General features: G+C 42.1%; 1 protein-coding gene across 2 annotated transcripts in view; it reads right to left on the bottom strand.

Annotated features, from left to right (window-relative positions):
- Nucleotides 1–12,167, bottom strand: part of INPP5D (inositol polyphosphate-5-phosphatase D) — a 112,295-nt gene that overhangs the window by 24,933 nt on the left and 75,195 nt on the right. For both annotated transcript variants that reach the window (XM_054983732.1, XM_054983734.1), the window contains exons 19-21: nt 11,687–11,776; nt 11,426–11,539; nt 9,253–9,335 (exon numbers count right to left, since the gene is read on the bottom strand). In XM_054983732.1, the coding sequence (XP_054839707.1) occupies nt 9,253–9,335; nt 11,426–11,539; nt 11,687–11,776 (287 nt within the window). The remainder of the gene's footprint in view (nt 1–9,252; nt 9,336–11,425; nt 11,540–11,686; nt 11,777–12,167) is intronic.

Here is a 12,167-nt window from a genome sequence, read left to right as displayed (position 1 = left end):
CAAGAGGAGCGAGAGAAGCTAGATGGCGACAAGGACTGTGCTTACATTGTGGCCAAAGCGGCCATTACGCAGCGCAATGTCCACTCAGGCCTGTGCAACGAGCTCCGCTCCAGCCAGAACATACAACCTCTACCACCCTTCCCCCACCGTACCGCCCAACGCCGGCTCCCTGAACTGCCAGAGGTCGCAGTGCAACCCACCAGAATCTTCCTGAGAAAGGATTAGAATTGGAAGAAGTCATGGACTTAGATCCAACCACTTTAATTGGGGAGGAAGGACCCGACAGCCCGAGTTCGGGAAACGAGATGGATCTGTCGTAAGCGGACCCAAACAACAGATCAAACCACCGTCCATTCCCATAGTGGAAAGACCACGAGGGTCCATTCTGTTCATGCCAGTTACTTTAGTCAACCCAGAGCGGAAAACTCATTTTCGTGTACAAGCACTTATTGATTCAGGATGTTCCAGAGATATCATTGCACCCACTCTGGTCAATGGACTAGTACTTCCCATGAAGGAACTAGAAACACCAGTCATCTTCGAACAAATGGATGGCTCCAACATGAACCCAGTGACCACCGAAACCATACCTGTAATCACGGGAATGGGGCAACACTGGGAGACGAGGTCCTTTGTGATTAGCCCTACCGCCAAATACCCTCTAATCTTAGGTAGCCGATGGTTATGAGATCATAACCCAGACATTGACTGGCCGGGCGGGAGCATTACATTTTGGCAAGATGGCTGTAAAAATCACCAATGGAACCAAAACCGGGGTACCAATCCTACCCGGATGGAGGAAGCTCTACTAACCCAGGAAGAAATCAACCAAATACCAAAAGAATACAGAGCATATTTACAAGCCTTCACTGAAGAAGAAGCAAACGCCTTACCTCCTCATAGGAGGACCAATTGTGCAGTAGAAATCCTCCCGGGAGCCACCCTGCCCAAGGGCAGACTATACCCAATGAGTCCTATAGAACGGGAGGAACTACGCAAATTTATTGATACCAATTTGGAAAGAGGATTTATCCGACCTGCTAATAGTCCTCATACAGCCCCAGTACTGTTTGTCAAGAAAAAGGATGGGGGGCTAAGACTATGTACTGATTTCAGAGGACTCAATGCTGTCTCCTCCACGAACGCATATCGAATTCCCCTCATCAGAGATCTGCTCAACGTCGTGGCCCAAGGTAAGATCTTTACGAAATTGGACTTAAAAAGATGCTTACTTCCACGTTCGTATAAGAGAGGGGGATGAATGGAAAACCGCGTTCAATGCGCCCTTAGGGCAGTATGAATATTTGGTCATGCCTTTTGGCTTGTCGGGAGCACCTTCAGTTTTCATGTCCATGATCAATGAAGTCTTACATGAATTCCTATATAAAGGAGTGGTCGTTTATCTAGATGATGTCTTAATCTATTCAGAAACTGAGGAGGAACATGTGAAATTAGTTCGACAAATATTAACCACCCTTATGCACAACAAACTACCCATCAAATTGTCCAAATGTGAATTTCACAAATCTGAACTCAGTTATTTGGGATACTGCATCTCCAAAGATGGGCTAAAAATGGATCCAGGCAAGATTAAAGCAGTGCAAGAGTGGCAACCCCCTACTACCCATAAAGAACTGCAATCCTTTCTGGGGTTCGCCAGTTTCTATCGAGAATTTATAGAGAATTTTGCCCAAATAACTCTCCCCCTTACAGAATTACTAAAGACAAAGAACAAAGGGGAGCACGCCAAGAAACCCACCTCCAAATTAATTTGGACTCCAGAGTGCCAGTTAGCTTTTAACCTGTTAAAACAGCAATTCGTATCAGAACCAGTCTTGCAGCACCCCGATGAAAATCGCCCATTTGTTGCGCAGGTAGACACCAGCAATACGGCGTTAGGGGGAGTTCTATTGCAAAAAGGGGAAGACAATAACCTGAAACCTTGTGCTTATCTCTCACGCAAGTTCTCAGAATCGGAGAGAAATTGGAATGTCTGGGAAAAGGAAGCGTTTGCAGTCAAAGCAGCGCTCTCCTCTTGGAGACATTGGTTGGAAGGGGCCCATCATCCTTTTGAAGTGTGGACAGATCACAAAAATTTAGAAGCATTACGTAGCCCCAGGAGATTGAATGCCAAACAATTAAGATGGGCAACTACAGAGCAAGTGGGAGGAAACGATAGACACAGTATTTTCGCCAACACAACTCGGAGGCGTGGTCACAACGTGCAGTCGCGCAGCACAGCATACTCGAGCGGATCAAGGGTGGAGACAAAAACTGAAAAGCGAAGTGGAGAAGGAGGGGGAGAATATACCTAAAGATAAACTAACTCAATCTGCACAAGGGGAATGGCTTTGGGGCGATTGTTTTTATGTACCCGCTAGCTTAAGAAAGGAAGTGTTAAAGCGTTGTCATGATGCCCCAACTGCTGGCCATTATGGGTATCTGAAAACGCTTCACTTAATGCAGAGACAATTTTGGTGGCCAAGCTTACACAAAGATGTCTCCCAGTATGTGGCATCCTGCCCAATCTGTCTCAGCGCCAAAACTAGAAAAGGAAAACCTCCAGGACTATTACAACCCCTTGAAACCCCAAGCAGACCTTGGGAAATCATTTCTATGGACTTTATCACTGATCTCCCTCCTTCCAAGAACCACACCTGTATATTAGTCGTAGTGGATTTATTTTCAAAACAAGCCCACTTCATTCCTTGTACCACCATACCGTCGGCAAAGAAACTAGCGGACATTTTTATGAAACATATTGTAAAACTACATTCTTTTCCATCCAAGGTGATATTTGACCGCGGCGGACAGTTCGTTGCCAACTTCTGGCGGGAGCTTCTTCAACTTATGGGCATGGAGCAAGGCCTTGGCTCCGCCCATCATCCGCAAACCGACGGACAATTGGAAAAAACTAATAAAATATTAGAACAATTCCTCCGCTGTTATATTAATTTTCAAAAAGATAACTGGGCTGATTTGTTGCCTTTGGCAGAATTTTCCTATAACAACAGCGTGCATGCCTCTACTGGGGAAACGCCCTTCAAAGTAGTTTATGGCTATGACTTTAAACCTTTTCCTTTCGAAGCTCTCCCCCCTCCAACAGCTCCCAAAGATGTAGCGGAATGGTGGGGAGAGGCTGCGCAGCAATGGACTCTCATTCAAGCCAATCTTGAAAAAGCCAAACAGGATTATAAAAAATACGCCGATCGCCATCGTGTGGCCGAATGGGAATTGCATCCAGAAGATCTTGTTTATCTTTCAACAAAGCACTTAAGAGTGGCTCAAACAAGCCGTAAACTGGCTCTCAAATTTTTGGGACCTTTTCCTGTTCGCAAAGTGATCAACAAAGTCACTGTAGCACTTGACTTACCAAAAAATTTACGTCAAGTCCATCCTACATTCCACATCAGCTTGTTAAAAAAGGTTCCCCCTGCAAATCAATGGCACACCACCACTCCACCAATACCTACTTTAATTGATGACCAGATCCACTATGAAGTGCAAGAAGTTCTGGACTCTAAAATTCGACACAATAAGTTGTTTTATCTCATCAGGTGGAAGGATTTTGACTCTGGACATGATGAATGGGTGGAATCTATTCATATTCGTGCCCCTAAATTGTTAAAAGCTTTTCATACTCAATATCCTCTTAAACCTGGGGGAAGAACATTTTAGACGGGGCAGAATGTCAGGTTCTGATTGTGTTTAAGCCAAAGAGACTCCATTTTAATCCTGTCAGTATATTAAGTGTTTCTTTTGCAGGTGGCAAGCCTTCCCATGAAAGCTTACAGAGAGAAGAGGAATGTTATGTCTATATATGTCTGCCTTTCCGACACCCTTGAGAAACTTTCACTTTCTCACCCTCGGGCCGATTGTTTTGAGAACTGTGGGGGAGGATGGGGCCTGCAGGGAACTGCTATTCTGTACCTCAGCTTTTGCCTAGCATTCGTAACAATTTTCAAGTGCAGCTAAGATCCGTGTATCTTGGAATGTGTACTCTAATGGTTGTTTATCTCCAGTAAAGCCTTTTGAAATCAAAGGACTTTTGTCTTATTGCAAGAGGCAGGCTGAGTTGCAACTTTTAGCAAGCCACAGTCTGACAACGGTAAGACCTTTGTCTATAATATTCAGCTCTTATCTGACCCAACATATCTTCTAATGTAATATCGTTCCTAGTAATACTGGAGATAAAAGCAGAGTAACTTTCTGGTAAAGAACTTAAAAAACAGTTCAATTTTTAATTATTCATCCAGCACTTTACCAGCAATGGCTAGTTCATCAATGAGATTTAACAATGTTCAATATGAGCATTAGCATTTTCATTTTCTTGCAGCCTAGTTGAAAAAAGTTCTCTAAATAAAGCAATTTGAATGCATTAATTCTATTTTCCATAAATCTTTCTAAGTGTTTTACAGTGAAATCCTAAATCCATGGACTTAGACTGGACTAACTCTGTTTAGGATTTCACTGTAAGTCACACCTTTTGCTGTTTCCTGGTCTTTTATGTGTACCAGTTGGGAATTTCCTAAGGTGCTTGTAACTGTGACTTTGGCATCTGCATCATTCCATATTTCTATTGCATCATCTGAATTGGAATCATCTCCATGATCTGCTTTTGGATCAAAAATGACAAAATATGCCTTTTCTTCCTGGAGCTGAATCTATAGTCTGCATAACCATGCATCCAGAGGTCATTTCCTAGAAAAATAACTGCAGGAACTCATTAGCATAACTCATTAGCATAGGCCACACCCCCTGACATCACCGGAAGTGTGTCAGAAGGCAACATCCACCCCTCAGGCCCCTTTCCGCAAAAATCTCCAGGTATTTCCTTAAAGCAGAATGAACTCAAAGCAGCTCCTCTGGAGAGCCAGCCCTGCTTGCACCCACACACTCACTCTCTCTCATAAGTCACAAATGAAAATAAAGCAGCATTAATTCCAAGCAGCTTATGTTCCTTTGGAGCCCAGCACCACTCAGCTTGCACTCATTCACTCATTTTCTCTCTCTCCCCCCACTGCTCACGAGTCACAAATGAAAGTAAAGCAGCAGAGCAGAATGAATCCAAGCAGCTTAAGTTCCTTTGGAGCCCAGCACCACTCGGCTTGCACTCATTCACTCATTTTCTCTTCCTCTCCCCCCCTCCCTCTCATGAGTCACAAATGAAAGTAAAGCAGCAGAGCAGAATGAATCCAAGCAGCTTAAGTTCCTTTGGAGCCCAGCACCACTCGGCTTGCACTCATTCACTCATTTTCTCTTCCTCTCCCCCCCTCCCTCTCATGAGTCACAAATGAAAGTAAAGCAGCAGAGCAGAATGAATCCAAGCAGCTTAAGTTCCTTTGGAGCCCAGCACCACTCGGCTTGCACTCATTCACTCATTTTCTCTTCCTCTCCCCCCTCCCCGCCATCACAAGTCACAAATGAAAGAAAAGCAGCAGAGCAGAATGAATCCAAGCAGTTTATGTTCCTTTGGAGCCCAGCACCACCCGGCTTGCACTCATTCACTCATTTTCTCTCTCTCTCCCTCACCCCCGTCACGAGTCACAAATGAAAGTAAAGCAGCAGAGCAGAATGAATCCAAGCAGCTTACGTTCCTTTGGAGCCCAGCACCACTCGGCTTGCACTTGGAGGAAAAGGAATCACATGGGCGGGGCCAAAACCCAAGTGACCTCTTTTCAGATCTACCAGAACGCTGTTCCTGTGCGTTCCACCTCCAAATGAGCCCTGCATGCATCATAATTTTCTCCGTTCAGCTTCTCCAGGAAGTCTTGTCAGCAAGACATTGTTTTTCAATGCAAAAGGGACTCTTCTTACTTTGCAGGCAGGGAGATGGGATGGTCACTAGCAGTATAATTCTAAACAGATTTCAATGAGCTTAAAGAAAGGTAAAGGTAGTCCCCTGTGCAAGCACCAAGTCATTACTGACCCATGGGGGATGTCACATCACATTTTCTTGGCAGACTTTTTACGGGGTGGCTTGCCATTGCCTTCCCCAATTATCTACACTTTACCCCCAAGAAACTGGGTACTCATTTAACTGACATCGGAAGGATGGAAGGCTGAGTCAACCTTGAGCCGGCTACCTGAACCTAGCTTCCACCAGAATTGAATTCACATCGTGGGCAGAGCTTGGGCTGCAGTACTGCAGCTTACACCTCTGTGCTATGGGGCTCTTTCAATGACCTTAAACTGGATTAAATTTTTTTAGGATGGCACTGTAAGTCATGCAGCCAGGTGTTTTTTTCCCCTCTTGGTCCATTGCCTGCAAGGCTATTAAGGCTCTTTTGTTTTCAGGCAGAAAGCAATCAAACGGGTAAGTTTCCTTTTGCAGGTTAAACTCTTAGCTTTACTTTGGGTCCTGATAATCCTATTGAGATGAGCTATTAATTGAATATAGTTTAGCAGAGTTACCCAGTCAGGAAAGTGTGAACTCAGCATGCAGAAAAATTATTCTTCAGGCAATTAAATTGTAGAAAAAAATAGAACTTAAGTTATTGAGGTAGTTTCAATTCACAGCATTTCCTGGAGAAGAAAGAATCCTAGTTTAAAATTAACTTTCCCTATCAGTATGGCTGGCTTGTCCAACATCTTGCGTGCATGGGTGTATGGCAGGAGAGAGAGAGAGAGAGAGAGGTGCATCCTGCAGGTTTGGAAGCCATGAGGAGAATGAAAGGGGGGAGGGGAATAGAGAAACCTCTCACAATGGACACAGAAAGATGCGAGGAGTCAAGAGAGGCATTCCCACTTTAGACAATGGGAAGCAACTTGCTCATCAAGAGAATAATGCATACCCGCAGAGTGGCACGCATTGCCCCCCGCCCCCAATGTCCAGGCATGTTGGGTCACTTATTCCAACACCTTCAAAAATAATAGAGTTCCTTCAACAAAGAAATACTTTTCTCTGTCAGAGGAAGCCTTTCTCCATCAGAAAAAGTCATTCTCCAGTGAAGGAAGATGTTCTACCCTGAAGGAAGACTTTGCATAATAGAGTTATAGGATCCAACTTAGCAGAAGGGATCCAACCCTTAGAAGATCTTGGAATAGCAATATATCCAAAAGTATAGCTCTGAATTGATGTGTAGCATGGATCCTAGGTGAAATGAGAATGGAAACTGGAAGCATCTGAGATGGGATGCTGTAGCACAACATGTAAAGTGAGTTGACATAAAAGAAAATGAATGGGAACATATCAGAGATGATTAGATGTGAAATGAGGCAAAATGTGATAAAAGGCAATTAAGTTTGATAAAACACATGCTAGGAAAATGTAGACTACTCTAAGAAAAAAATGAAAGGAAATTGGAAGCAAAAGAAAGATCTACATGCAATTACATAAAGCAATTTAAACAGGGAAAAAGTGGATATATGCAGACAAAACAGAAAAGAGTAGAAAGCTATTGAAGATAGCTTTTGAAGACAGCTTCAGTCTACAGACTGAAATACTTAAAAGAATTGCACTGAAAGGGGGTGGGGGTTATTTATTTTAAATGAGTTTTATGTAACATTTGAAAGCAACATTCTATCCTAAATTGAAAGCTATTATATGCACCTAAGCTGCAGATATCCAGATTTATCAGCACTCTTTTTAGGCAGAAAGTCTGTCAATTTAATTTCTTTGGTCACATAATACTTTAATAAATCCATAGGTATACCAAAGATTGCCACAAGAGCCAGTTATAAAGAATGGTTCTAGTTGTAACCCAGCACTAGTTTCTGAGCTGAAGTACAGAGGGGACATGAGACAGGTGTATTCATCACAGGCTGCCAACATAACCTTGTTAAGTAGAAGGATCGACAGCCAGTAAGTCTTGCTCCTTCCCATGCTTGTTGTCTGGAATGTTGCTCACCATACAAAGGCAACTGTGGGGCTTCTACAGCCCTCTCTGCAATGCTTAGTTGGAAATCTTTCTATGGACACCAGCTGAAGAGTCATTTCAACATGTTCTTCCAAGCTTTTTAATTACCCATATGTTCATGTACTATAAGGATCATATGGAGATTTTTCAGCAGAGACCTGACAGGACATTTTATAGGCTCTCTGTAAGGACAAGTATCTCCCTAAAGTATGATTTTTGATCTACATTGTAGATTGTTTTCCGTCAAAATAACGCTCCTGTTGTGGGGAAACTGCTTACTCACAGCAATCAAACTACCAAATGTTGTTGCTGAAGAATGTGGTTTTTTTCCACTCTCATCTCACCAAGCTCTCCCCTGCTATTGCAATTGCTATAGGGATATATGGATATGTTAATGTCACAAGAACCTTTTGAGAGTGTAACTAGTGACATGATTCCTCTTCCATATGCTTGTGTGATTATTGTGCATCTTTATAAAGCTTTTATTTCAATACCCTCCCCCATCCTATGCTTTAGGGACAAAGCACTTTCCTGCACTCAAACAGGGGGAGTATGCTTGTTCAGCGGCTTCAACTTTAAAAAGTTGCAAACACCCGGCAAAGCTACATTTTATGGACCTTTCTATTTCTATTAATAAATGTTTAAGGCTTTATGTACCCACTTCTCTATTGTGGTGAGTGGAGGGAGCTCCAATGTAAAAGAAAATTCTTGTCAAGTTCACTTCTCTGCTCCTCAGTAGCAGAGAAAAGAAACTGACATTGGCAAAGCTGTGCAGGAAGTGATTTCCCCCATCTATATCCTGCCCTGGGGACAAGGTATCACATTAATAGAGACATGAATTATGCAAATAAAATTAATTTTGTTTAGGAGTATATTTACCCCAATCTTATGGATGAGCTCTAAATTAGCTTTTGTATACAGTTTTGAACAGGGCTTTTTTTCAGGGGGAACGTGGGGGAACGGAGTTCCAGAACCTCTTGAAAATGGTCACATGGCTGGTGGCCCCGCCCCCTGATCTCCAGACAGAGGGGAGTTTAGAGTGCTCTCCGTGCCGCTGGAGTGGCGCGGAGGGCAAACTAAACTCCCCTCTGTCTGGAGATCAGGGGGCGGGGCCACCAGCCATGTGACCATTTTCTCTGAGGGCAACCCACTGAGTTCCACCACCTCTTTTCCCAGAAAAAAAGCCCTGGTTTTGAAAATCTACACTCAGTTTACAGATTGAGGTTTGTGATTGCTTTTTTTAAAGATTTGTAATTCCAGATGTATAAACTAGTGTTCTATTTCACACTAATTTTAAAATAAGTTTTTAAAATATAGCACAGTACAGATTTGCTGTAATCAAGTTACAGATAAAGTTTTGTTAAAATAAGTACAAAAACATATTCCAAGATACCTTAGGAAGGCCTTCTACAAACTTTACCACCAGTTCCCCTTCATTTCCTTCCTCATTCTCTCCCTCCTGGCTCTTCACAAAGCCTGCAAGTGTTAGAAAAGAAAATAATTTCAGCTGAGAAATACACAACATGCATACACACATTGTAAAAATATTTTTTTTTAAACCTTGGCAGCCTAGGAAGGTTGCTAATTGTTTCTTGTTCTGGACACAGGAATGGCAAGCACCTGAGCATATGTGATTTGACTCTGAATGAACATATAACCTTTGTAAATGGCCTTTCTGGGCTGTATTTTTTATTATTTCATTCTAAATTAGAAAGGCATTAGGAAGCTCTGTGAATGCATGGACAAGGGGATAAGGAGAACATGACAGCTCTTCCTACGCCACTCAAGATAGCACATTTTCGAAAATTCTAATTTAAGATTCTAACACATGGTTTCCATAGAAATGTATGCAAATCTCTATATAGTAAAAAAAAATTGTGGCGCTGGGTTAATAGACCTCTGTGGCACGAATATAATGGGAACAGTACATTAGAAGCATGCTACCTCTCTTTCAGCTCTGTCCCTATGACAGGGGACAGCATAATCAGCACACTTTGGGAATGTCATCTCTCATAACATAAATGCATCTCAAACTCAGAAATTCAGGAATTTAATTTAAAGCACCCATATACTGTCTTGTTTCTGGAACTGTCATAAGACAATGACTGGATCCTTCCAATGGTATTAATTCTTAGCCGTCCAAGAACTCAATTAGTCTAATTCACAATTCAATCAACCTGCAGCACCCAAGATTTAAGCTGTTCATCCCAAAGAAATAAAAGAAAAATATGGGCTGACCATATGCGTACATTGCTGTGCTTCCCCACCCTCAGCTGATTTACGAGGTGGCCATGGCAAAAGCAAAATCTGAATTGTTTGTCATAAGGGCAATTAACTGATTTTCTAGGCCACTGCAAGCCTTCTTGATCAAGATGGAAGTCTGTTATAAAGTCACTGGTTAAACACACACACACACACACAAATATGGAAGTCTGTTGTGGAAAACCATTATTTGTGCATTCTGGAGACAAAGAAAAGGGATGTGGCTATCTATAAGAAATTTGTGAGAATTGGACATGAGCTGCTATAACACCAAATGCATTCTGTGCCAACACAATGGTACAAGGTGTGATGTTATGCTGGTGTCATAGGCTGACCTAGGATGTCACAAAAACACGACACAACAGATTAATAGTGCAATTTTAAACAGAATTACATTATTCTAAATCCATTGAAGTCAATGGGCTTAGAAAGGTATTAACACTGTTCAGGATTGTATTGTAACACTGCTAGCAGCATATAGCATATCTAACCATGTACTGTATATTAGGTAAAGGTAAAGGTGCAAGCACCGAGTCCTTACTGACCCATGGGGGGATGTCGCACCACACTGTTTTCTTGGCAGACTTTTTGTTACAGGGTGGTTTGCCATTGCCTTCCCCAATGCCTTCCTGGGGAAGGCAGATACTGTATATTGCCATTATACAATTCAAAAGGGGGCAGGGCTGGAGGTGACTCATCTATGGGATTCATTATCTTTAAGACTTTAAATAATCAGGGAGCCTGGTTTGTACATACTGATGCACAAATATCTAACTACAAAGTTTTAAAATGTAGTTATCACATCTGTTTTTTACTCTCACAATAATTCTGTGTAGTAGACAGATAGAGAACTGTCCAAAGCTTCCCAGAGTGGCAAGGTCTGCAGCTAGTCCTAGCTTCCTGCCTGGCATGCTTGCCTATATAAATCCACAGATACATTCTTGTTATTTCAAAATATATTATTGTAGGTGTACACATCAAGCATTTCTAAAAGATAACGATAACTGAAGAAACCTTTATTTTAATGCACCATTTATTCAAATAGCACCTGAGCCTTGGATCTGACATTGAAAAATCTTTCAATAAAATCCTTATAAAAATAGAAGGACTTTCTGCCAAATGTCAAGCGAACACAACAAACAAGAGATGCCTATATAAATATAAAGGTTGCTTTTTTCCTGCGCTTGGAGTCGGAATACTGTATAAGCTAAAAGAACCTCCCATAACACATTCCTCCACTAAATAACCTAAACTAGATTATGACTTTCTAGACAATAAAGAAAAAAAGAGGGGAGGAACAGTACTTTCTAGGCAGCTGGAGTAGAACTCAATGTAGAATTTTGTTTGTGACTTTGTTTTAAGAGTGGCGCTGCAGCGCATGAATTCAATCTGTCCCAGGGAATCTGTGTACTTGGCTTCTAGGAGGAGAGAGAACACTCATTTAGGTAAAAGTCATTTACAGAAAGATTTGTTAATGAACTAGATTCTTCCTTCAACATACATCCCACAACATATCCCTTTATTAACGCAAAGTAAAAGCCCACAATGCTACAGCATTTACTCACCGTTCTTTGAGACAAATTGAGAAGTGACTGCAACTTCAAATGTGGCAAAGACAGGACTGTGATCACTTGTCATGATGTCACTGGTACATCCTGCCAACCAGCAGAAGGAAAAGCAGTCAGTTCTAAGGGGCTCTGTCCTTGACTCCACAAACAGGGAGAAAGCAATGTCTTTGTCCGTCCTGTTATCAAAACAGGCCCAAGGGAGAATTTTTCAATGGAGACTGAGGACTGAATGGATTCATTGCACACAGAGAGAACGAGAGACAAGAACTTTGGACTTGCATGTTTTATTAAATAACAATCCTTCCATGCTACATGGCTTTTGATTCAGGGAGATGGGATATCCACACAAGCAACTGTCATGGATACTTCAGCTGTTCTTCCTTAGAAGTAGATGTTCTAATAGAGTAGCTTGAATTGATCGAAGTGAGGGCTTTTTGAATGTTAGGTCCAGCCTTATACTAAATCAGACCATCAGTTT

This window comes from Eublepharis macularius, chromosome 6 (assembly GCF_028583425.1).
Source record: "Eublepharis macularius isolate TG4126 chromosome 6, MPM_Emac_v1.0, whole genome shotgun sequence".
Classification (NCBI taxonomy): Eukaryota; Metazoa; Chordata; class Lepidosauria; order Squamata; family Eublepharidae; genus Eublepharis; species Eublepharis macularius.
The sequence above is the reverse complement of the archived record's forward strand: the minus strand, read 5'-3'. Positions and strand labels throughout refer to the sequence as shown.